At 36.9% G+C, this 27,568-nt stretch overlaps 2 protein-coding genes across 2 annotated transcripts in view; one reads left to right on the forward strand and one right to left on the reverse strand.

Moving 5' to 3' along the window:
• The window catches only part of LOC131426050 (uncharacterized), a 115,193-nt gene extending 93,742 nt beyond the window's left edge, over window positions 1-21,451 (reverse strand). The window contains exon 1 of the mRNA XM_058588469.1: window positions 20,698-21,451. The gene's annotated coding sequence lies outside the window, so the exon portion shown is untranslated. The remainder of the gene's footprint in view (window positions 1-20,697) is intronic.
• A 4,201-nt stretch (window positions 21,452-25,652) lies between these two features.
• Window positions 25,653-27,253, forward strand: LOC131426052 (26S proteasome regulatory subunit 6A-B). The gene is made up of 2 exons (XM_058588471.1): window positions 25,653-26,480; window positions 26,541-27,253. Exons 1-2 carry the CDS (start codon window positions 25,826-25,828, stop codon window positions 27,170-27,172), a joined length of 1,287 nt encoding a protein of 428 aa, XP_058444454.1. The 5' UTR covers window positions 25,653-25,825; the 3' UTR covers window positions 27,173-27,253.
• Window positions 27,254-27,568: the final 315 nt, after the last annotated feature.

The following is a 27,568-nucleotide window of genomic DNA, read 5'->3' on the forward strand; positions in this document are numbered from 1 at the left end:
GATTGCCAATATTTTTGGATAGAATTGAGTTGGGCAGTTGAGTGGATTGATATCCTTTTCGAAGAATTCGACTCTGTTGCCTCGATCCCACTGTAGCAGTAATCCGCTTGCAGTGACAATTTACAAAATCGAGCCAAAAATTTACAGGTGCATTTTGAACTCTAATGTACAGAAGAATACGTTTTTAGAGATACTCCTGCTTGTACATTTGTTAAGTCATTCCCTTATTTGTTATAAAAACTTGGATGTTCTGCCCGCAGCTGCAAATACCTGGTCATATCATAGGTTTTATTTGTAGATTCACAGACAAAGACGAATTTTAATTTGAAGGGACATCATCTCGATCAATGACTATGTGGAACTTTTCTCTGGGAAGCTGCCAATGACCACCTTCACGTACGTTTCGTCGTTCATGAGGATTCATCTTTCATATTTCGCAAGCATCTCATTGTACAACTTCCGGACGCATCTTTTAACCACCAGATTTCTCTTTTTGTTTCGTTTTGGGGTTAGCCAAATGTTGTGCTAGGACACATAACCGTTTTTAATATAATATTTAATACGTTTTTAATATTTTCGGCTCATCAGTGCAGAGCAGTTCAAATTGATGCTTAACTAGGCTGCTCAATTTGAACCGCTAAACAGACGTAAAGTTTCTGCTATTTGCAGAACACTTTTTATTTTGCAACGGAGTGCAATGTCTTCACTGATGTGCCAAACGAAAACGTGTTTTCGACTTTTTTTTCTGGCAGATGCAGGTTTGGTCAGTTAGAGGTTCTGTTTTAGTGTTTTGTTTCAGGAAAAAAAAAACACTAAAATATTGTTCTACAGATCAAAATAAATAAAATTTGCTCTATAGATTTTTTTCTCAGACCTAATGCTCGATGTTTTTAGACATGGAATTGAAAGAATTGAAATCTGGTTTTTGTACAGCAGCTCATTGGTGGATTAATTCGATGGATCGAAGTGCAGGTTTGTAAGTTCGAGTTCTGCTTCTGAAGGTCCGATCCATTTCCCATATTAATCACTTCTGCATATCCATTTCACCAACGGGTATCACAATTAGAAAATGTGCACGCACGAAGCATTTCACGTGTGAATATTGAAGATATCAAAAACTTTCCTACGCAGAAGTTCATTTTTGAGAAATATGGCACAGACTTCGACATAAAATTTACAGATTAGATTACAGGAACTGGCTGTACGTTTTGAATGAGTAAAGCGTACGATATACGATTTTTATGTCTAGGGAAAACTCTTGTGTCCCTCACATGACATGGTCGTACCGATGAATAACTATGGTGCAAATATAAATTTATCTTAGAGCGTTGCCGTTTTCAACTGTGGCACTGCACCCTAATTAGAGCGTGTATAGTCGTTGTGAATAGAAATCTGGGTGGCTAATGACAGGATACAAACCGTACGAGGTCATCGAGGATAATATTGATTGGAATAAGAGTTATGAAACAAGTGAGCACAGTTTTATTACACAAGAATTTATTATTTCTCCGAATTCGGAATTGTGCCGGTATGCCACGGGCGTGAAATTCAAAGCTAATGCCATATAATACGACGCCTGTTAAAAACCCTGGTCCCATAGGAGATTAAAAAGAATTACGAGGCACCTCTCTATCTCCCGCTTCCCCCGTAATAGTTCCTAACGATGCTTTTGCGGATAATCAAGATGCGTAATAAAACCCCTCAATGCCGTTCGCAATAGCAACTAACCAAGGTTCGTACACGAGGAAAAGGCTTCACAAATCAACCCCTTCACTTGATGTTAGAAGCGATTGCTCGCCAAAGTGCCACATTCAGCTGCATATGCAATGCAAAAAGAGTTGAGGTACACACACACACCCACTTGCCACCAATGCATCAAAGAAGTCTACAGTTTCCATTCGTAGGCTGAGCTAAAGAATAAGGTCAAAACAAACAAGTCACTAACGAAGATGCCGCACAGAGAAGATTATTTAATTTTGTGCAATTATTTTTACCGCTCGATTGTTGTATGGCCGGAACCGACGGGGTAAAACGGACAGCGGGTAAACAACCAGCGCCGGAGTACCAGCGGAGGTAATGATGGAACCGCAACCAACAGAGTACAGTGTGAAGAAAGAAAATGGAGAAAAAAATAAGCAAACACGCATAGAATTTCAAACCGAAACCGTAACCCGAAAGAGACAAAACCCCCAAGGTCAGCGCGTCGATGTTGCGCCACTGCTGCGGCAATCGTGCGACGACGGAGCCCGTGTAATGAATGATCTATTTTTCCTTCACTTCAGACTGTGCGTCGTGATGGCGGCCGACCAATGAATGGCTGATGATGGATGAACTGAAATCGGCGGCGGCAGCCCGAAGAATCAGTAGTTCGAAAAACAAACAAAAACCCGAAGCAACGACGATCTGATCTGTTTTCACTCTGACATCAGGGTCGTGGGATCGAGTCGCGGGTAGCCTAAGCACTTGCTTAAATACTGAATGCGATTTGGGTTGGGTTTTCGAGTCGAGAGATAGAGAAGATACCGGCGCTAAGGAATGCAACTAAGCCTACAGTAAAACACGCAGATCATTTGCATGATTGAAGGGTGAGGGCCCAATTATTTTTTTTTCTGTTCGATGAACTTCGACGCTCTCTGATCTTGATTGTTTATATTTGTGAGTCGTTACACGGAAAGAAATTCATAAGCATAGTAGGGATTGAAAATCATAAAAGCAACTGTTTTATCTTCTCAAGAAATCATGACTATTATTCATGATTTCATGATCAATATGATAGATATAATGATGAATTATGGTCACAGTATACGTTGCTTGTGTGTGTGGCAAAAATATGCACTTTTCTCAGAAATAGCTGAATCGATTTTCATATGGAAGAGGTCATACTTTCCCATAGAACGCTCTTGAATTTCATCCGGATCCGAACTCCGGTTTCAGAGCTACAGAGTGAAACCGTCATTTAGAGCGACGATGCAAATATGGGAAACATTCTTCTAAATTTGATTCACCACTGTTTACAAATTGAAAAGGTTACGTTTGTTTATTAGCAACTAAACTCTTTAGTTTTTATTCAAGTTTCAAATATTTTTTTTCTTTGAAGAGTCCTCCAGCGATATTTATGAAAATATGATTAATATGAAAAAGGTGTCATAGCACCACTAGGTGCTAGGGTTAAAACAGGGTTAAACAAATGCAACATATTTGAGTTTTTAAAGCTGATATGAATTACACGCAAGTGTTTTTTTATACGGAAGATACGTACGTGAAAATTCACATTAAAAACACAAAACTAAGGAAAAAAAATTATTCAAAATTTTTTATGTTTAAAACAGACATTTGTTTTTGTGTGCCAAATGTTTTAGAAATGCATGAAACGTTGAGATCTTTTTGTTATCTGAAAAAAAATTGAAACAAAAAGTCCCCGAAAGACGACATGATTTTTTTTTCAGTGTAAAATGCTAACATGAATAAAAACTTAGCGAAACACCTTTCGCCAATGATACCATAAAAAGGAGACTCATTTGTTGCTAATTATCTGCTGAAAACGAATCTGTCATTTGCACTTTGGTCGCAATGAAAATTTCATACAGAATTTAAATGATATGTGATGAGCGCGAATTCAAATAACCGTTACTAATCAGTAACAAATTATTCACCTATTTGCGTTATTATAGGCGATAGGGGATTCACTAAGTTCATGTTCATAAAAATAAAAGTGTAACAATTATGCCCAGTGTTCTCAATGTATCGTTTGTTACACAAGCTCTTAAAGAAGGCTATACCTTGTGATGCTATTTTCGGTCCGGACATAAGACTTCCATGTAACCCACTGGTAACCGATGACCATCAGCTGGCTACATGTCAATATTACCAGAAAGCGACTCACTACAGTAAGTTCGGCGAAAAACTGGACCTCTCCCTGGAGATCCATTCTAGTCTTAATTCCAAAAATTAAATTCAACGTGAGCAAAATTTTACCGACCTTGAAAAAAACGTTTGATAACTTTTGATCTACGAGTTTTTTCAGTGAAGTATTTCTTCGCTATATTTGATACAATTAAAAAAAATCCTATGTTGGTCGGACACTCAGTTCGTATGAGCCGTTCTTTTTTTGGCGAATAGCAAGAAATATCTCCATGCTCTAACACAAGAACTTATCAGTTCACTATTATCACAGAGAAGAGCCTTTCAAAAAAATAACTATGTAAAGCATACAAGTAAAAATTCGTTAAAAATCACTGTTGCGCATGACGTTGCACACATGAATTACCATTGCATGAAAACTTGAACGCAAGAGTCCATAAGGGATTACTTCGAGCAGCCGAAGCGCCTCTACAGGAGAATTGCTACTTGGTGATTGTCTTTTAAGACAACCGTTAAATTTATTACACAAATTGAAATCTCCGTACTATTATGTGGGTGTCAATTCATTGTTCTATTTCGGATAATGCAAAAGCGGATAAATTGGTCAAAGATGGTGCACTTCGTGAGCAAATTTACGAAAGAGCTTAGTTTCCGATTTAGTTTACAACGTCTCTCAAATGGAAAACTTTTTAGTTGGCAAACTTAATGAAATAATAATGGTATAAATTGCTGTGATACCCTCAATAATCCCTGAAGTCTCTACAAAAATATAGCCCAAGATTTTTGTTGTAGGTCGTGTGGAAAAAATAATAAATCCAGTGAGGTCGCTCCTAATTGTCAGTAGTTCAGATAAAATTTTATCCCAAAATGCAAGGCAAAACTATAGAATATTTTCCATTTTCTCTCTCTCTACCGGTATTGTATTTTTTGCAATCAATAAACCCTGAGATAAACTAAGAAAAATACTTTTTTTCTGGCAAAACTTAACTTTATTCATAAATATAAAGACTGTCCCAGAAAATATGGACGCAACCAAAAACCGCTGCCATTTCGCAATGGTTCAGAATCTGTCAAGTTTTATGGCTGCGTCCTGTTGTTTACATTCTTCTCTAACCACTTGTGCAGTTGTTTATTCGTTTTCATTAGTGTGTTTCGAAATGCATGGACTTTCAGTAGAATAGCGTCGAAAAATTGTGTACAAATGGTGCACAGAACGCGGACTGCCACTGAGAAAGATAGCAAAAATTTTAAGGAGTAAGTGAAAAAGCCGTACGAAATACAATCAGGAAGTTCGGTGAGGATAACACCTTTGAGGATAAACCGAAAACGGGTCGAAAAAAGGTCCTTCTAACCCTCAGTTGGATAAACGTATACTGAAGGCGTTCGAGCAAAAGAAGGAGGTTTCAGTTCGGGATGTGGCCAAAAAAGTGTGCACTTCGAAGTCAAATGTTTTTCGTGCTATAGACTGTTTGAATCTTCGAACCTATAAGAAGTAGAAACAACCAAAACGTAGTCCGAAACAAGAAGCATCGATCATGCCGAGGGTTCGAAAGCTGTACAATACGATTCTTGCTGGAAATTTGAACTGCGACGACAAACCTAGGTGAAACAAACAAACGATTACAAATCCTTGCCGGGCCCACAATATTATACGGTGCGAGAAGGGCAAGTGTTAAACCAGTCCGAGATATCGATTGAAGTCGAAAAATTTTGTAAGAAAGCTATGGTCTGGCAAGCAATTTGTAGCTGCGGTAAGATTTCGAAACCCTTCATCACCACTTTCTCAACGAACAGCGAAATATACATCAAGGAATGTTTGAAAAAACGACTTCTACCCATGATTCGAAGCCACAAGGATCCTGTTGTCTTCTGGCCAGATCTTGCTTCTTGCCACTACTCGAAATCAAAGGTAGAATGGTATACTACCAAAAATGTCACTATCGTCCCAAAAGACATGAATCCACCAAATTGGCGTGCGGGCGTGTGTAAATAACATAAGGAATAAAATTCTTTAACATTATTAATTACGTCAACACTCAAGCCCTGAGCTCAAGTTGTAGATGGGAGCGCATGGTATTTAGTTCTAACGGCATGTGGTATATGATTTTAGAACTAAATACCATGCCTCTCCATCGGATGATGACAATTTGATGGAGACGCATGGTTTTCCGAATGATTTATTTTTTTAAAGTCTGATATTATACCCGTCCACATTTTTCCAAAATCTAAAACAAATACAGCATAATGTACTCATAAATGATTTACTTTTGGTGTAAAATCTACAGTGCTACCAAAACTGTAAGTACGAAGGAGAAAATTCGAAAATTTTGAACATTTTTTTTCACATGAAATACATTTTGAAAAATTCTGAAAAAATCAGAAAAGTTTCCCATAACTATTATAAAACTCGTGTTTTTTTTCAATTTTTTCCTAAAGAGGTTTTTTGAAAATTAAAATAAAATGAAAATCAGAAGAACCACCCTAACTCCACCAATATGGCAGTTAAAGGATTAAAATTTTGGAAAAAAATCATCTCCAATATAAACCCTTCCAAACTGCGTATATAATTTTTTTTTCTGTTTGGGGGCAGTAAAACATTAAAACATCAAAAAATTAAAACATTAAAACATTAAAACATTATAACATCAGAACATCAAAACATTAAAACATGAAAACATGAAAACATGAAAACATGAAAACATGAAAACATGAAAACATTAAAACGTTAAAACATTAAAAAATTTGAACATCAAAACATTAAAACAATAAACAATTTAAAATTTTTGAAAATTTTACATTTTTAACATTCTAAACATTTTTAACATTTTTAACATTCTTAAGATTTTTAACATTTTTTACATTTGTAACATTTTAAAAAATTTTTACATTTTTTTACGTTTTTCACATTTTTAACATTTTATAAAATTTTTACATTTTTTACAGCTTTTACATTTATTACATTTTTTTATAGTTTTTATATTTTTTACATTTTTTACATTTTAACATTTCTTAATTTTTCACATTTTGCATTTCACATTTTACATTTTACATTTTACATTTCACATTTCACATTTCACATTTTACATTTTACATTTTACATTTTACATTTTACATTTTACATTTTACATTTTACATTTTACATTTTACATTTTACATTTTACATTTTACATTTTACATTTTACATTTTACATTTTACATTTTACATTTTACATTTTACATTTTACATTTTACATTTTACATTTTACATTTTACATTTTACATTTTACATTTTACATTTTACATTTTACATTTTACATTTTACATTTTACATTTTACATTTTACATTTTACATTTTACATTTTACATTTTACATTTTACATTTTACATTTTACATTTTACATTTTACATTTTACATTTTACATTTTACATTTTACATTTTACATTTTACATTTTACATTTTACATTTTACATTTTACATTTTACATTTTACATTTTACATTTTACATTTTACATTTTACATTTTACATTTTACATTTTACATTTTACATTTTACAGTTTACATTTTACATTTTACATTTTACATTTTACATTTTACATTTTACATTTTACATTTTACATTTTACATTTTACATTTTACATTTTACATTTTACATTTTACATTTTACATTTTACATTTTACATTTTACATTTTACATTTTACATTTTACATTTTACATTTTACATTTTACATTTTACATTTTACATTTTACATTTTACATTTTACATTTTACATTTTACATTTTCACACCCTTTTAAATTGAAACCGGAAGTTGAATCCGGATAAAATTTGACAGTATTCTTTAACCATCTTCACATATTAATTGAACTGCTAAACAGCTCCAAAATCGGAAAGTAAGATAGGTGCACTTCTGTTCACCTAGTACCAAAGAAAAAACTTTGAATTACTGTTGGTATGATCTAAAAAAAGGTATACCGTTTGGAGTTGTGATGAACAAGGAAAAACGTATGCACGCACGAGGCATAACACGTGTAATGCCTCGTGCATGGAAACTCGATAGCTTTCCCAAAGAGAAACTTTTCTCTCGCAATGTTTCTGGAGAAAAAGATATAGAAATTTTATGTTTCTACAGGAGACGAAATTTATTTTTATAAATGCTACATTTTCATGGTGAAGATTGGTGGTACATTTAAACTTCAACAATGTTTATACAGAAAACAACAGACTGAAGAGTGCTCAGTTACGACTATAATCAGGTTTTTCTTTTATTGCGTGGAGATCTTATAGTGTTACAAGTTTATAACTAGATTAATAATTTCCAGCTACTAAAAGGTTATTTTAAAATAGATTTTTGCGCAGTAAGAAGGTTCTCGTTTTTATATCTTCTATATAAAATTATGCCAAATCCAGTCGAACTAGATTTCGCTTTTTTCAGTTAACGCTTCTGTGCAGTAACAACATCATCACACCTAATCGGATTCGAATGGAGAATTAAATATTCGGGTCGAAGCAATATCTCGGATTCGAGTGGTAGCAGCAATCGATTCAAGTCACCACCACCACCAATAATAACAACAACAACCACAACCTAAACGACTCCTTTTCTTTGCATTAAATCGGCCCGCATGAATCATGGCTTGTCGTGTTAGATTGCCTGGCTTGCAAACCACGTCCTACTCGGACGACGAACGCACGAAAAGAAACCAAATTTGGCCTGCGATACGGCGTCTTCCATCGTCCAGCGTAGGAAGTTCCCCTTCTGTAAGACGCGGACAACGTCGTTCTCATTGTCGTCGTCGCCCGTGCTAATGGGGACCGACGGACAAACGATCGAAAGGCATTTCGAATTGAATTCAAATGGAACTTGTTTGGCGCCGACCGGCATTTTGCGAACGACTGGAAACTCACACGCAGGCAGCAATGATAAGTTCTTTTTTTTTGCTGTTTCAATTGCTCGAATCACGACATATTTGATGCTGAGTCTATTGAATCGAACTTTTTTATGGGGATCAAGTATTTACGTAATGATCATTTTCAATAAATAGTGCTAAAATCCGAAGCATTCAAATCAATAAAACTTTCTTTATATGCTGAACAAACCATTGAAAATCATGAAAATCATCTTAGAAAGTCACAACACGGACACGACGATCAAAAAAAAAATGCTAGCCATCGAATCACTTACATGAGTAACTACGCCTTCAATGTATGCAACCGGAAAACACAGCTCGTAACACACAAACAAAAAAACCATTCCGGTCATTTCGTGAAATTGATCCAACAAACTGACCTGTCAGCGGTTGATTTCTATAGTTTACGTTCATCACAACAGCCTAAAACTACCAAAATGAGTAAAATCGAAGCACGTCTTTTTAGTATCCTGCATGAATCACTGAAAAGCTTTTTTTTCTTCTCCCTGTCACTTCAAACATGAGTACAGGAAACTCGCGAAACGAAATGTCATCGGAGGAGAGCGAGACAGACAGAGAATCCGCTGCTCAGCTACCAAACAAAAAAAAAAACAAATACACGATAAGAATTAAAGTCCAGGATGTTTTCCAAAATATACACACACTCGAGTAGTGGTCCGGTAATGGCAATGGCTTGCATTCCGTTTCCCCGGAAAAAGAAACAATTGCGTACGCGAATTTCAGCCGACTGTCGACTAGCAACTGCTGGAAATGGAAATGTTCGAGAGCGCATGCGTCTCTTTTTCTTTTTGAAGTTTGGAACGAAACATAACCATAACATCTTTTGCTCTTGTTTCGATTTATGGATTTGGGTTTTGGTTTAATAAGGATTTTTCAATTAGAAAATTCATGAATTCGAATTAACAACGTTTGATCCGAAGTAAAAAGGATCTGATACAAAACTATCGGAATGGAATGTATAGATGCGGTCTTGTGCGGAACAGATTGCGATTTTGATGAAAAAAAAATTAAATGTTGGGATTTCCAGTAATTCTATTTCTTTTCTATAGAGAAAGGCAATTTTGAAAAGGCTCAAATTGAATACAATTTAAAATAAGATTAATAACTGCGCAGAACTATGGAAGATTATTGTTTTGAAAGTTATAAAACATTTTTTATCGCTCTAATCCCGGTGTGCCACGAGGCAGTCATCAGAGACCGTTTTTATTTTTCTTTTATTTGAACGATCCGAATCATTCACTGAAGAATCTGAAAGTAACATTTGAGTTTGTTTAAAAATCTCAAAAAAATGGAATGAAATCCATCTACCGAACTATAAATTTTTTTATTTGAATATAAGTTGACAAAATTGGTTCAACCATCTCTGAGAAATCGGAGTGAATTCCAGTTTAGAGTTTTTCTATCAATATTCCGACCATTTTCGTAAGCAGAAATTGGTAGAAACGGTATTGCTGACCTTTACCCAGTAAAAAATATTGGAGTGCAAGGAATTGCACTCTGAAACCCCGTTTGATCAGTTGACAGTTGACGAAACTGACGACCCCGTCGAAGGACCTTCAGGCAATCTTACTCATTGCCTGAAAGAAGAAAAGAAAAACCAAACATGGCCTCTCCAAAGCTTCATCGTAAAGGCAAATCAAATAGGAACGAACAGGCCCCACTCAAAACCGAAGCAAATCCCTCTAGGTTTGAACAAACTAAAAAATACAAAGAAGTACCCAGCACTTCCAGGGGACAACATATCACCTAAGTGACCCCAAATCACAGCAAAAAATAAAAAAAAATCTAGATAGCTGAGATTCTCTGATATCATGGACTGAATTTTCGCCTTCAATATTAGTTATCTTCTTAGATGCCTCCTGACTGTTCTATTGCCAACAGAGGAGGACATTTTTAAAACAGTTGACTGAACAATGGCCCCTCCTTTCTGCGATGGTATCCTTCGATGGCTAACTTACCACTAGTAAACGAGAATATGATAACAGTGCTTCCATTTACATCCCAGCCCAGAGTATCGATAGGGCATCGAAAGCTCGCAGACATCACAGAACTTCTCCCCGCACCTCGGTTGATTTTGGGAGACCTAAATTCTCATGGTGCACAAGCGCGTTGGATTTATTCCTTTGCTTCACTTCGCCACATTTAGATTGCAAGTGGAAGGTAATCTATGGTCCTCACGGTAGCGATCACTTACCCATCATGGTTTCAATCGCCAACCGTAGAAGACCATCGGAGCATATTCAATGTTTCGTACGATCTCACGCGAAACGCGGCTTCCTCCGAGGGAAGAGTACACATTTTTGGCTGGCTTGATTCTCGATACCGCAGTTCAAGCTCAAACGAAACGCGTACCCGGCACTAAAACTAATCCATGGAGGAACAAAAAGTGCTCAGAGATGTAGAAGGAATACGCTTAGAATTTCATCGCGTTTAGAAACAACGGAACCCCTGATAACTATCGGAAATATGCGGTGTTAGAATTGAAACGGAAAAGTTTGACCAAAACCAAGAAACGCAGCTACTGACGTCAGTTTGTGGACGGATTAATGAGAGAAATTTTAATGAGCACTTTTTGAAACATGGCTTGACGCATGCGCAATCGAAACCACACGAACGAAAAAGAAAAATATTCAAATCACTGGATAGTCGAATTCGTCAGCAACTGTTGCCTTGACTCTGTCCCGCAACAGAACACTTTACGCGTCGCGACATCGAACACGAATGAACGACGCCGTTTTCCATCGTAGAGCTCCCATTTGCCCTTTTGTCATGTTACAATAAAACCCCAGGGCTAGACAGAATCAAATTCAACTTATGGAAAAATTTACCTGACTCTGCCTAAAAGGTGTTTATTGAATTTATTGAATGAACTCCTTGATCCCACATGACTGGAGACAAATGTGAGTTATCGCCATTTAATAACCAGGAAAACCAGATTCCGATCACAATACATACCGGTCGATCGATATGCTTTTCTGTAGCCGGAAATTGTCTCTTAAAAAATGTTTTTATTTGTTTTTCGTCTAAACAAATGGGTCTAGACGACGGTACGACAAGACGGTTCGGATTTTCTTTTATTGTCCTCATCAAAGCAAAGCCTGTAGTGGAACTTGACCTTTTGTTTCAACAGACTTCGCAGCCGATTCAGAGTGTACAGAACCATTGCATGGCTAGTGCTACGATTCGACTGACACTACGAATCCTTCCAGGTCAGGGCTCGAACATACGACTACTGGTTTGTCAGACCAGTACCCTATGCATTGAACCGCCAACCCGATTATTGTCCTCATCTATAACTTCTTAAAAACCAATATCTAGAAATTTGCTAACTGTTAACGGACCCTTAAGCTACGTACATTGAAAGCTCCATACGCACCGCAAATCAATATATAAAAAGACGGGTGGGTAATGTCAGAGACATTACCGGATGACGTGAATACGAATAAAATGAATGGTTCAGTTTCTTTGATATTAAGGAATCTGAATTCTGGACCTTGGTTTCTGGAACCAAATTTTGAAGCCGACTGCTAGAACTGAATTTTGAATCTGAATTCTCAATTTTGATGCTAGATTTTGGAACTGAATTCTGAAGCTGAATTCTAGAACTTAATTTTGGATTTCTGAACTGATTACTGAATCTGTGTTGTGGAACTAAATTCGAAACCAGGATTCTGGCTAGGCACTGAATTTCTAACTTGAATCCAAGTAATGTACTCTGGACCTAGATTCTACAGCTGAGTGTTAGCTACGGAATTCCGGTTCAGGATTCAGTTCTAAAATTCGGATCCCGAACTCAGCTCCGAAATTCAAATTATTTCAGTTCAAAAATCTTCAGATTCTATTTCCTGATTTCAGTTATTCTTCTAGATTGTAGAACTAAATTCTTTAACCAAATTCTAATCCTGCACAGAACTGAATTTTGAACATGGAATCTGAAGTGTATTTTTGAACTAAATTCTGTAAATACAACTGAATTTTTATTCTGAAATATAATCCTAGACTTCGGACTGAAGTTCCAGAACTTCAGGTTCAGAACTCAGTTTCAGGATTATGATACTGAATTCTGAACTCCGGACAGAAACTTTGAAACTGAATTCTGGTCTGATACGCATCTTCAGTTCCAGAATTCAGTTTCAAGATTCAGATCTAAGTCCAGAATTCATTTCTGAAATTTAGTTCTAGAGCCCAAGTCTAGAATCGAGACCATGATCTCAGTTATAGAATCCAGGCGCAGAATCAAGTTCTAAAATTCGGTTTTAGCTACAGATTCAGAATTCTGGAACTCGATTCTGGCCTTAGATTCTGGACTAGGAATTAAAGTTATGATCTGGGTTGTGGAAATGAAAAAGAAAATCTGGTCTTGGATTCTTAATCTTGGATGAAGAAGTGAGCTCTAGAACTGGAATTCAGAACTGAGTTTTAGAACTATGGTTACTACATGCTACTGAAAATTCTATCACACATTGCTGATCACATCTCCAATAACGTGGAGAGAAAATTATGTTAAATCGAACAAAAGATATTCACGATCCAAAACTTACCACTCTCCCATTAAATAAGCTCTTGAAAGGCGCTCCATAGTAAAGTGAGACATATTTACGTCAAAAAACGAGAAAAGTATGCGAAAGTTTTTTAATCAGAATCTATAAGATTGTAAACCTTCACTAAACTAATTATTTTTACTTCCGATTTGCATATTTCAATAGATAAGTAATTCTAAAAGTTCTTTAAATAACGTTTAGAGCCCTGATTTGCTGATTTTGTAGACTGTTTCCCATCTTTGTTCACTTTTCGTTGTTTTTTCTCCAATACAAACGACTGGCAGCTAGATGACGCAATCGCTCTTGTTTGAAGTAAAACTCACACTGCAAATGATGTACAATAAAACCGTCACGCAGCAGAACTGAATGCTTGATTCTGCATCTAGAACTAAATTCTAAAATTTTATTTAGAAGCTGAATTTTCGATACTGGAACTGAAACTGAGCTGTGGACCTCAACCAACCGAAATGATGCACTTGTTTCATTTCCTGTTCAGTCAACTGCGCAGACAAGAATGAACGAAATATATAAAGTGTTACCATTCTTTACCTATCCAGTGGGTAACGCAGAAATGAAATGTTGCTTACTACATCAAAATCGTCGGCTCGGGTAAGAGAAAGGCAAACACGCGTCATAAGTTTTCTTCTTTCATACTCGTTGATACCAAACATTTCAGAAAAATTTATTTTTGAATAGTTTGTGATTATGACATACAATTGAAAATGTTATCATTAATTGATGGCCATATTTCAGATGGGATTTAGCGAAAATTATGTTGATACGTTAGATACAACAAGAGATATTCATAATCAAAAACTTATCACTCTCTCAGAGAGTAAATTTTTAAAAGGCGCCCCATAGTAAAGTAAGTCGTATTTACGACAAAATGACATATAAGTATTACTAACACTAGCAAAGTAAACCGACTCTAAAAACGGTTTCCCATTGTCTAAAAATAACACAAAAACCTTTTTCAATTCGCCTAGTGTTGTAATGATGCCTTTCTTTTATTACTTATCACTTTCAAAAACATCACTAGAAGATTCTGTCCAGATTTTTTGTTCAATCTTGAATAAAATCAAAATCTCCTTTTGGGCATAAACTACCATAGCCTTTTCAATTTGTAAACAGTTATTTCTTTTGTTTTATTTTATTTTATTTTTTAGGAGCAAGGGAAAAGCCCGCTGGAGCTGAGATCTTTGTTCTCCTTCTCCAGCAGGCATAAAACCTTCTCATCTTTGTATCAACAGATAACATTTGTCCAACTGATACATAACGAAATCTTAAATTACCCTTATTTAAACTACAAAGCTAGCTAACAACTATTGATATCGTCTAATTATCTAAATAAAACTAGCGGGAAAAAAATCGGAGATAACGGGTTTTAATGGTGTTACGAGATAGATTTAAATCAAATTCATCAGAGCAAGTATTGAATACGCGACACATACTCGAAAACGGTTCATTAAAGCCATAGTTAGTTCTAGCACGAGGAATTCTGAGAAAGGGATTAAACCGCAAATTACGCCGATGAATGTCAAAATTTAGCTGTTGTAGGAGATCTGCACAATCAATTCGAGATTGGATGAGGTCCGCGACGAAAACAGCTTTCAATGTATCACGGCGGACAGATAGCAAATCGAGGTGTACGAGCCTACATCGATCTTCGTAGCTTGGGAGATTCAAGGGATCTCTCCAGGGCAGGCACAGTTAAAATAGATTGAAATGTGGCAACCCTGCACGCTATACAAAATTGAACAAAGCACGCTGTGTGCTAGGCGGTGGTGTTTTCCTTTTCCGTACCAGCACGTACCGATGCGTACCGGTTTTGTATTATTTTGGATGACAGTTTGAAAGTTTTACCGTCCTATAGTTTTGGAACCGGAAGTCGGGTCTGGATGGAATTGCACAGTATATTTAAAGACAATGAGACTTTTATTTGAATCATGATTTGCGAAAATCGATTCATCCGTCGAAGTAAGTTCCGTTTTTGGAGCATTTCTTCACTTTTACCGGTGCTTTCCCAAGAGGAAACCGGAGACTAGTTGTCCTAAAGTAGATTTATATATTCACTAACTAACAAGTTCTGCCTACTAGATGAACATATCAGTAAGTTTTATAAAAATTTGTTTTGCCATCACTTGTGGAAAAATACTCATGAAAATGAAAATTTTTCACTAATCGCGCTGTAAAACCGGAACCGGAAGTTGGATCTGGATCAATTTTTCGGGGACTTTTTTGGGATTTCCAAGAACTTTTATTTGCATCGGTTAAGAAATTTCGGAAAAAATGAGTGCATTTTCTGATAGATTTGTTCATACCTTATGATCAAAAAAAGAACCGGAATTTTCATTTTAAAATTCCCGCGCTTGTCCAATCGGTAAACTTTTATTCTCTCAACGTTGGAAACACATTAATACACATTCGGTCAAATTTTGACGCATATCGTACAATTAGTTTTTGTTTGGCGTCTATACAAAGAAGTTGAAAAATTTTCGTGTGGCGATTTTTATAATGGATGAAAATTTAGAACAACGTGCGTGCATCAAATTTTGTGTTGCAAATGGATTTAAGTGTTCCGAAACGTTGAAAATGTTAGAAAAGGCCTTTGGTGAATCGTGTCTAGGAAAAACACAGGCATACGAGTGGTGGTCGTACAAGCTTGGATCATGATGAGATCCCTTGCCGCCCAACAACATCTGTTACTGAAGTAAAGTCCTGGCATTACATTCCTTTCGTGGAATTTGGCCTTTCTGTTTCAACAGACTTCGTAGCCGAATTCTTAGTGTACAGAATCATTGCATGGCTAGTACTATGGATTCTACCGACACTAAGAATCCTTCCATGTCGGGGCTCGAACATACGACAACTGGCTGCGTCTTATGTATTGAACCACCAACCCGGGCAATCTGTTACTGAAGAAAACATTGAATCGGCGAAGCAAATCGTGTTGCAAAATCGTTCTGTACCGATTAGAGAGACTGCTGTGTTGTTGGGCATCTCTTATGGATCAGCCGAACACATTTTAACTGATGTTTTGGGTTTGAAACGCGTCGCTTCTCGGCTGGTGCCAAAAAAGCTAAATTTCATTCAAAAACAGCGTCGTGGTTGTGTCGCAGTTTTTGGCCAAAAACTCAACCAATATCATCAATCCCAAGCACCGTACTCTCCAGATATGGCCCCGTGTGACTTTTTTCTCTTCCCCAGACTCAAATTGCCATTGCGGGGAACGCGTTTTGAGACCATAGAGACCATAAAAGGGAATTCGCAGCGTGAACTAAAGGCCATACCTTCGGCGGCCTATAAAACTTGTATGGAAAATTGGATCAAGCGTTGGCATGCATGTATTGCCGCAGGAGGAGAGTACTTTGAAGGCGATAATAAAGAAATTTATTAAAAATTTAAATTTTGCGTTTTTTCATAAAATTCCGGTTCTTGGTTTATCATAAGGTATTGCCTTTTAATTCCGGAACCGAAAGATAAAATTTACTGGCGAGCTATGGGATCATAAGAGCTTTAATTTGAATATGAGTTTAGGAAAATCGGTTCAGCCACCTCTGAGAAAATCTAGTGACATTAATTTGTCACATACACACAGGCATTTTGTGATCTCGACGAACTGAGTCGAATGGTATATGACACTCGACTCTCTGTTATACCAAACAAATTTTAGTGAAAATTCCTTACGAACTATACTCGAGATAACACTAGATCTTAACGTTTCGAGCATTTCTAAGACGAAACAAAAAAACGCATTACTTTGAAAATTCGGTTGAAAAAATCCTCATAACTTGGAAAATACGCATAAAAAACCGTAAAACTTTCGAAAATTCATAGTAAAACAAATAACACTAAACTAAACTAAAAAAAAATTTAGTTGCCAGATGTTTAAAAAAGTCATGAAACATCAATGTGTGGTGTTGTTTCGAAAAAAAAATTTTTTTTGGAAAAAAATTTCGACTTTGGGATTTTGAGATCGAAATTTTTTATGTCAAATGTTTTAGAAATGCATGAAACGTCAGAATGTGGCATTATCTTGAACACGTCTGCTTAGTGGATTACCGCATGAACCGCAAGGTGGCATTAGCAGTTCGACATAATCTGCTAATGCACTATTAAGCCAAAAGCGAAACGAAAAACATTTCAAAATAGTCATGTGCACTTCAGCACAAACCGGTACCCATGAGGTACTAAAAACTAAATGTTTCGAAAAGAATTTAAAAAATGTCCAGAAAGTTCCAGAGAGTCGACCTAATTTATTTATTTATTATTATTGTTTTTCTTTTATATAACACTAGATCTCGATGTATCGTGCATTTTTAAGACGAGGAACAAGAATAACACATAATTTTGAAAAATTGCATAAAAAACTACGAAAAAATAGATATTTTCTTGCCAGATGTCCTAAAAATACATCGAAATCTGATGTTATTTTGAAACCTTTTTTTTAATACCGACGTTGGAACTTGGACAAACTTAGAGATTTCCGAAATCAAAAACAAAAATTTTGATGCCAAATGTTTTAGAAATGCATGAACATCAAGTTCCGGTTTCAGACAAAAAAAATTTTTTTTAAGGAAATAACAATTTCTGAAAAACAAATTTCATGATAATACTTGATCTCGACGTTTCGTGCATTGCTAAGACGAAACAAAAAAAAACCGTAAACATTGAAAACTCGCATGAAAAATTGGCAAAAAAAACCTCTTAGCTTTGAAAACGCGCATAAAAAACTGCAATATTTTGAAAATTCGCTTAAAAACCGCAAAACTATCACAAATTTGCATTTTAAAAAATATATCGCTAAACAGAAGTATTTTTTTGTTTCTATTTCTTCGCGTTTCGCCTTCGGCTCGTCAGTGCTTAAAGCAGTTCAAATTGAACTGCCATCTCGTGCCTAGCAGTTCAACTTAAACCGCTAAGCAGACGCAAAGTTTGCACTACTTATGCAACCCTCAAACAATATTGCACAAGTGCTATATTATTTCTGACGTCTCAGACGTAAACGAGTGACGGCTTATTACTGGCCGTCGCAGAATGTGAACATTTAGGGGTTTTGTTGGTTTGTGCAAAAAGCACATATTTTGTTTCTATTTCTTCGCGTTTCGCCTTCGGCTCGTCAGTGCTTTTTTGTTGCCAAATGCATGAAAAATTTTTTTTTGTCGCCACATGTCTTAAAAATTCATGAAACATTGTAGGTCTAAAATATTTTTTTTTTTCTGTAGAATATAGACTTTGGGACTCGACATTTTTTGATGCCAAATGTTTTAGAAATGCACGAAACGTCAAGATCTGGTGCTCGATCGAAAAATAAATATGATTGAAAAAAAAATCCTATTCCGTAATTTTTTTTTTCGGAATAACTCTAGATCTCGACGTTACGTGCGACGTTCTAAGACTAAACTAAAAAAATCACATTTCTTTGAAAATTCGCAGAAAAATCGGCACAATTAAAAAAACATCGCTACATCGTTAAAACTTTTTTTTTTGCCAAATGTTTTAAAATTCGAAACATCGAAAAAAAATTTGTAATTGTATTTTTTTGAAAAATATCGAATTTGGACCTTTCCAACTTTGGGAAAAATTTCCGGAATAGTTTTTTTTCATGCGTAAAGTTTTAGAAATGCACGAAACGTCAAGATTTAGTGTTAAATAAATAAAAACTTTTTTTTGAAAAACAAATTTTTCGAAAATTTTTTTTCAATCTCTAAACAAATTGTTTTTTGTTACACGACGTCTGGTACATTTCTAAGACAGAACAAATAAAAGCGCATAGCTTTGAAAATTCGCAATAAAAAATCCACATAGCTTTAAAAATTTGCATAAAATAGTCTCACAAAACCGCAGTGAAACTTCAGAAACTATTTTGAGAGTCAAGGGTTTTGTTCATTCAACTATTAATGATCACCGTCTGCTAGCGGTTTATATTGAAGTGCTTACCAGATTATGCTGAACTGCCTAAGTGGCATAAACGTTCAACGTAAACTGTTATGCACTGACCAGTCGAAGACGAAACTTAAAGTAAATTGAAAATTGCTATCGGTTTCACATAAAAAGGCTAAAATATCAAGATCCCGAGAACATGTCAACAAACTTCACCTAATACTATAATTATAAATGCATACATTTGGGCTATTGATACACATAAGCTCATATTCAAATCATGACGAACAAACTCTATGTTCTTAATCTAGTGAAAGATTCACTTCGAGGTACTATGCAATTTCACTGGTATTCTTGCACATACGGGTTCGATCGTTCAATTTTAATTCCGCAACTGCTAATTGCTTGCCAAAGCGCATCAGTCTCACGCAACTGTTTTTGAATTTTATTCGATCTCATTTTAGATTAGTCAGTGTAAAGCCAGCGTAATTCACTCGGAACTCTCATCAAGAGTTTGTCAACCTTCCGTTGGCTCGCAGCCGCCGGCTTGGTGTCACACAAAGTGCAAAAGAATTCCAGTCTGAATACTTCTGCAATTTTCTAAAGACAATTAAATGCCAGTTTCAATAGTCGGAGGAGACCTGCTCGGTCTAGTGCCTATTGGTAGTTGCAATTTGCCGCACCGTCGTTTCTTTTGTGATGGGCAATTGAAGTGCAGACCGAAAGTAAGCCCGAAGCAGTAGTTAGCGACTAGTAGGTACCTGTACAGACAGACCTGACGACGTGGAATGCCATTGGCGGTGGGCACGTGTTTTATTTTTTTCGCTTCACCCCAAGCATCAGTCACGCGGGTACCCGGTAGCGTATGACCTTTTAACCCTGTTATTAGTCCCTATGGTGTTTGAATGTGAGCCACCGCAATACCGTCATCTGTGCTGTCGTTAGGTTTTTTTTCTTCCACACGTTTGGATAATTGCATTTCATCAGTAGTCGGTAGGTCTAGCACTGCGACTAAGTGCGTCAGTGTATGAACTTTACGAACCCGTATGGCAATGTTTTGTCGTTGAACTGCTTCGGTCTACTTTCTGGATGCTTGAGAGCTATGAATCAAACACACTCTTGATTTGTATGCTCAGCATTAATTATCCTTAGGCGGGATACACTTGTCCCCTTAACAACGTATCGTGACATACGAAAATCATTTTACAGATTGTGCCACGATCAAATATATTCTGTTCTTTTTTCCTAACTTGTAACATCTGGCGAGAAATGCTGACCTTCGGAAATCCAACAGTTCGAAACTCATCCGACTGTACCCACTTTATTGCCACGATGACCCAATTCAGCTTGCTCAGATTTTGGATCAACTTTCTCACACCGAGCCGTTCCGGAGAGATGACGTTATTAATATTTAAACGGAACAGTTCCAATCAGTTGTTTCCACCCACAAAAAAAAACAGAAGTCCAATAGGGTATAGCAAATTGGGTCATAGGTGCTACTTACCTTCAACGATGTTTTTCACGCCAATGTCTTCCGCTATACCCTCGTACTGCTCTGCGAATAGTGACAATCTCTGCCGTCTACTCCCCGCTTGATGTAGGCAAATCTTGCTGGGTTCGATTCCGTTCCGTGTTCCAATGAATGGAAAATCCTTCAACTGCTTCTCATTGCTCGCCTAGGACACCTTATTCCGAAATATCACAAGTTGTGCGAGCAACCATTTTCACTGGAGAATTCACTACCGAGAACTTCACAGCAAATCACGTCACGTCAATTTTATTACAGCCCATAAAATTCCACCACTTCCAATCACTACTTTGCAATTGCAAAACCCTGGGCCGCTACGGAGCTGCCATCATTTCGCAAATTTGCATTTTCCGTGCTGCCTTCTGGTCGAAGGAACTAAGAGGGGACAAGTTTTCCGCACAGCCAAGAGTAACAGCACTGGAGCGGACCTACGCACTAAGTGAAAAAAAATTGATTTTCCACTCCCACTAAGGATCGAACATGGGAAAGGATTTTTCAGACACTCGCGACGTTTTCCGCCATCGGTGGTCGGATTATTTGCATCACTCGTAAGCTATTCAATGATTTCACTACCAGTCGAAGGATTTATCTCTTCTCTGTCGTACAACCTTCACCGAATTTTAACCGATTTCTTTGCAATGCAAAGACAAAAGCGACGTAGATCACTCACGCGACGGACGGTTGCTACTTGCGGAGTGGTTTTTCTTTCGCTAGTTGTTTATCGATTGATTTGCTGATTTTTTTTCACTCTTCCTTGATGTCTAATTTCGCCTGAATAATCCAGCTTTCCTGCTCTGCCGCATGAGATAACGCCTCTGTGGAACAAGAAGAGCACACGAAATGTGACAGTCGCCTGAGCGAGATTCGGAAAGGGCCAACGCGGAATGAGTTCAGAAAGCACACGGTACAATAAGATTAATCAGTATTTGGAATTAATTCCTCTAGAAATAAAAAAATAATAATCAAATCTCGGATGATTTTTCAGAAGGCTGTAAGAGCAAGTGATAGTTTCTCTTTGTTTACTTTCTCTTTCGTGATGTGATTATCAAGTTTTTCTTGGATTTAACAGTCGAATGTTTCGGGTATCAATTCATGCAAAAAGTTGAGTGAAAAACGTGGAAACCTCTTAGCAATTGATAGAAGAGAAAGTAAACAAATAGAAACTGTGACTTGCTCTTACGGCCTTCTGAAAAATCAACCGAGAAATACAGTCGATGCTGTATCCATATAAACTACAGACTCTCATACCCACATTATCAGATCCGAATGGATTCCGAATCAATTCCGAATCGGCGAGAAATTTTCATTCGGAATTTCATGTGGAAATCATAATGAATTCCGAATCAATTCCAACTCCAGTGCAACAACCGATTCCGAATGAATTTCGCCTACAACCGGTTGATTCGGAAATCAGTCGGAATTGAGTAAGAAGAAGCGGACTGAATTGTCAATTTGTCATCTTCTTTTTCTTTCCTGATTTTGCACGTTTTCGTGCTGACTTTCAGTTTATTTTTAAATGAAAACATTACATAACTGATTATACACATTGAAATCTTCATGTTTTTCGGATATACAGAACTAGTAAATAACCAGTTCTTCTTAGAATTCCAACATAAACTGTTGAAATTCGCTGGAAATTAACAAAACAGCCTACCTTAGTCAGCATCATTCATTCCTCTAGCTGGAGTGTAATGAAATGGCTTAAGTCGCCTAAATTTTACACTAACACATTCATAATATGAGCGAATATTCAATGACATTTATAATGTCACTGTCAATCAGGTTGATCGAGCAGCCAACTCAGGCGAAAATTCTAGCACTGAACCGATCGAGCACTGAAAAATCATGCAGTCGAGTAAGAATTCATTACGCATTCCGTCATTTCGATAATGTGGGTAGTAACCGAACGACGAATACTTCTTAGGGAGCAAAATTCTAGTAGCATAGGAATTTGACGGTTCGTTTGGCCCCATAAGAAGCCTTGGCCAGTCTGTTACTATGAGAGTCTGTAATATACACTAGTGATCCTACACATTTAGATTTCAATGAGTTGACAGATAATTATCGTTCACCGATATTTTCGGTTTCATGTGGATGATAAATTTTAGAGGTTTTCGGCATCGAAATTATCGGTATTACATAGCATTTTACCGAGATCTACAGTTATTTGTTTTAACAAATTTAAAAAATAAAATAAACATCAGAATTTTCGAATTTTTCATCTATTTCATAGGAATGATGTTCCAAATAACGGGAAGCATTCATAGAGTAGAATGAACAGTTACCATTCTCGAACTAGTCCTCGCTGTAATGAAAATTAGTGCAGATTCACACGGTAGAATCCGTCTACAACAAAACGATAATAATCTAATAAAACCGTCAAGATTTGGGGCAATACAAATTGCCAGAATTGAATCAATAGCTCTATGCAGATGATTTGCTTTACGAGGATCTGGAAATTGGCCTATTTGTTTTCAAATATTGCACTTAATAACATTGCTCAGTTTTGTATTGAAAATAGCTACTTTATTGATTCGTCGAATTTCGGTTGTCTGAAAGCTGTTTACCGAGATTTCAGAGAACAAAAATTTAGTTTTTTTTATTGAGTTTTAAATTTTATGAAAACTAATACGATAACAAGTAGTAACATATTTGCCATGCAGAGTATGTAGGAAGGAAGAATTTCGTGGAAACATGCTCCATTTGACAGTATATCAAAACTAAAGAAATCACACAGAGAAATTTTAATTAGGAGCTTGAATTTGACATTAGATATTACTTTCTCTAAAAAAGTTGAAGTTAATTAAATTTAAAGTCCATTGTAGAGATCGATATATGGAATACGATAATTGTACAAAAAAAATTTTAAAAAACAGCTTACTTCGATTGACAATATAATCTCGCTATTTGATGAGATATTCTCTTCGACAGAGTATTACTGAAACCAATTACACAGAAGTACTTTCATCGTCAGCTCTAGAACCTGTACCATCTTGCAAGACTGAAAAGATCTATCCATCCTGTCTAAAGTAATCGTGCCCGTGAGCTTTTTTTCAGTGGTGAGGTGTTCAAAGCTGTTACTGTTAACTAAATTTTAAATAATACACGAACAACCTGAAAAGCAATACTGTATGCGTCAATGGCTACCTCTCATGATGAAAAATATACCAAAAATAACCGACGGATCATTTTCTTTGTATTGAATTTAATTAAGACTAGCAACAGGAAGTCAGAGATAAGAAATTAATTCACTTACAATAAAAATAAATAAGACTGAACAGATAATTAAATTGAATTTGGTGTCAAATTAAATTAAAATTAAAAATTAAATTAAGTCGTTTTTTAAACTAGGATCAGACCCTGTCAGCTTAGAGCGATATTAATCTACGGCATTACATTCAACATATCATGTCAATTGTATGGATGCGCAGTGCTGCTATTTTGGCGCGCACAAATTTGACATTCCTCACCTGCTTTCATATATCAGATTCGATGCGGACTTGCCTGAGGTTTCCAATGTTAGCAAAAAAGAATATTGCCAATAATTTGTTCGGAAATTTGAGAGCTGGATATCTTGTTAATATAAGGTCTTTGCTAGGATGCAATAGATTATAAAACAGCTTTTTTTGCCATTAGACAACATAAAGTTCCAAAGCTCAGAAAATTTCTGACATATTTTCATTACAATCAAAGGTATTGGATATATTTTCTAGTATTGATTGAAATTAGAACTGTAAGTTTTTTATAATCAAATATATAAATTTAGATAATCAACTAGCCAATTCGTTATAACGCAAAAGGTAGTAAGACGCAAAACGGTAGTTCATAGGCGTTTCATAACTGAGTCCAATGTCTGCGAAGTAATGATTGAATCTCGGTTTGCATGTCTTCGAAAATATTAAAAGTACAACTGTTATTAAAAATGAAGGTGAATAAAGGTAACTAGGGTTAGGTCAGCTAAAAAATAATAGTTTTTTTGGCTAAGCTGCCAGATTCAAACATTTTCCAGATGATTTCATTTTGACATTACGATTTATTGCGGGGTAGTTAAATGTATAAGATATTTTTGAAGTACGAGAGGCAAGTCGTGTTGTCGATCTAACCTTGTTTCATAGTGGGTAGAAGTAGCTGAAAGTTTCTAATACTACGTTCACACTTAGACTTTCAAATGTGTTTTTAGTGGCATTTGGCTGTTTCAACAAATTTCGCAGCCGATTCAAAGCGTGCAGAACCATACTTCCAGGTAAAGGCTTCAAAATATGACAACTGGCCTGAAAATAATGTACCAATTTTATGCCTCAAACCTCAGGTTTTTTTCCTCAACAGATGTCTAGCGTTTTTTTAAATATATTTCTATCTCTTCTCTTGCAGCAAAGACATCATATTAACAAGATATCCAGCTCTCACATTTCCCGAACAAATCATTGGCAACATCCTTTTTTGCGACCATGGCTCCCTCAGGCGAGTCCGCATCGAATCACGTACATAGAAGTAGGGGAGAGAAATGTCAAATTCCGCGCCAAAACAGCAGGGTTGCGCACCCATACAATTGATATGATATGTAGAATAAGATGCCGTGCGATGGAGTTGCTGAACTGAAGATTGACTTCGCTCCAAGCTGACAGGGTCTGCTTGCAGTTTATGGTATTTGTTCATACTATTTAAACCAGGTAGAAAATGGCAATGATTTTCTACTGAAGATTTTTTTCAATCAAACAAGCGCTCTGAGTACGTCACAAGAGTTGTTAGTATATTTTCAAATATGAGTGAACAATGTATCCTCCAGACTCAACCGATTTCAAATTGTAGCATTTTCCCGGATTTTAACTTTCGTCCAATTAACCAGCACCAACGGTGCACTACTGTAAAGTAGCGCACTTGTTTCGTAGAGCATTATATATAATCCCCTCTCTTTTTGTTGTCTTGTCAAACTGGAATTTGACAGCAACCGTCTGTAACCGAGCAGCGAGCATTTTCCGAAAGTCATCATCATCAGAAGAAAAGTGTCGAATCTGATTTTGTAAAAATATTGCAGTTTTTCGTGGATATAGGTCGCCTCAATTTAGTGCGTTTCGATTAGGGTGCACGGATATTGTTCTATAAAATGGCAGGAACGCTGGAGGATAAGTCGATCTGGGAAGATGGCGAAGAAACATTGGGCGAGGAAGTACTTCGTATGCCCACCGATGAAATAGTTAGCCGGACACGTCTGATGGATAACGAAATCAAAATCATGAAGAGCGAGGTCATGCGAATCACTCACGAACTGCAGACCCAGAACGAGAAAATTAAGGACAATACGGAAAAAATAAAGGTCAACAAAACGTTACCATATCTGGTATCCAATGTAATTGAGCTGCTGGATGTAGATCCGCAAGAGGAGGAAGATGATGGCGCCGTGGTGGTTTTGGATTCGCAGCGGAAAGGAAAATGTGCCGTTATTAAAACTTCCACCAGGCAAACGTACTTCCTTCCGGTTATCGGGTTAGTTGACCCGGAGAAATTGAAACCGGGTGATCTGGTGGGTGTCAATAAAGATTCCTATCTAATTTTGGAAACACTCCCGGCGGAATACGACGCCAGAGTGAAGGCAATGGAAGTCGATGAAAGACCGACGGAGCAGTATTCGGACATAGGTGGACTGGATAAGCAGATCCAAGAACTGATCGAAGCTGTCGTACTGCCGATGACGCATAAGGAGAAATTTAAAAATCTGGGAATTCAACCACCGAAAGGTGTGCTATTGTATGGACCTCCAGGTGAGTTAGATTGTTTGCTTGTGTAAGTATTAGAGAGTGATGATTGGATTTATTTTTCAGGAACCGGAAAAACGTTGCTAGCTCGAGCCTGCGCAGCTCAAACCAAGTCTACGTTTTTGAAGTTGGCTGGTCCGCAGCTTGTTCAGATGTTCATTGGCGATGGTGCCAAGCTGGTTCGGGATGCTTTCGCACTGGCCAAGGAAAAGGCACCGGCAATCATTTTCATTGACGAGCTGGACGCTATCGGTACGAAACGTTTCGATTCGGAAAAGGCCGGTGATCGCGAGGTACAGCGCACCATGTTGGAACTGTTGAATCAACTGGACGGGTTCAGTTCTACTGCCGATATTAAAGTGATTGCCGCGACCAACCGCGTGGATATTCTGGATCCGGCACTGTTGCGATCTGGCCGGCTTGACAGAAAAATCGAATTCCCTCACCCGAACGAGGAAGCCCGTGCCCGCATTATGCAGATTCATTCGCGCAAGATGAACGTTAGCCCGGACGTTAACTTTGAGGAATTGGCCCGTTCGACGGACGATTTCAATGGGGCCCAGTGTAAGGCGGTTTGTGTCGAGGCCGGTATGATTGCACTGCGGCGTTCGGCGGTGGCCGTGACTCACGAGGACTTCATGGACGCCATCATGGAGGTGCAAGCGAAGAAGAAAGCCAATCTGAACTATTATGCCTAGATGGTGATGTTTTTTTTTCTCCCACACGTAATTTGTAAAACAACCAATATTTAGTAATAAAATTGAACGCCTGAAAAACAATTGGGTGTAGTTATTTATGGAGTTTGGGTACTGCATTACTGACTGAATGTTTATGATAGGGTAACGTGGCGCCATCATGACATATGCGAGTACTGTCCCAACTGAAGGAATATTCGAAATGACCGTTTAAAAAATTGAAGAATCCAATTTGAGTGTCCTGCCTGTTATTCTGTGCCATGGGTTCGATTTTGTATTGCGTCGACAATTTAACAAGAAAGAGACAGTTTGCATGCTTCAGCCTCTGAGGTGTATTTTTCGTAAAGTTGTACCTCCGCATTTTTTCGAATCTCTTTTCCCTTGAATAAAACGAAGCTG

Source organism: Malaya genurostris, chromosome 1 (genome assembly GCF_030247185.1).
Source record: "Malaya genurostris strain Urasoe2022 chromosome 1, Malgen_1.1, whole genome shotgun sequence".
Classification (NCBI taxonomy): domain Eukaryota; kingdom Metazoa; phylum Arthropoda; class Insecta; order Diptera; family Culicidae; genus Malaya; species Malaya genurostris.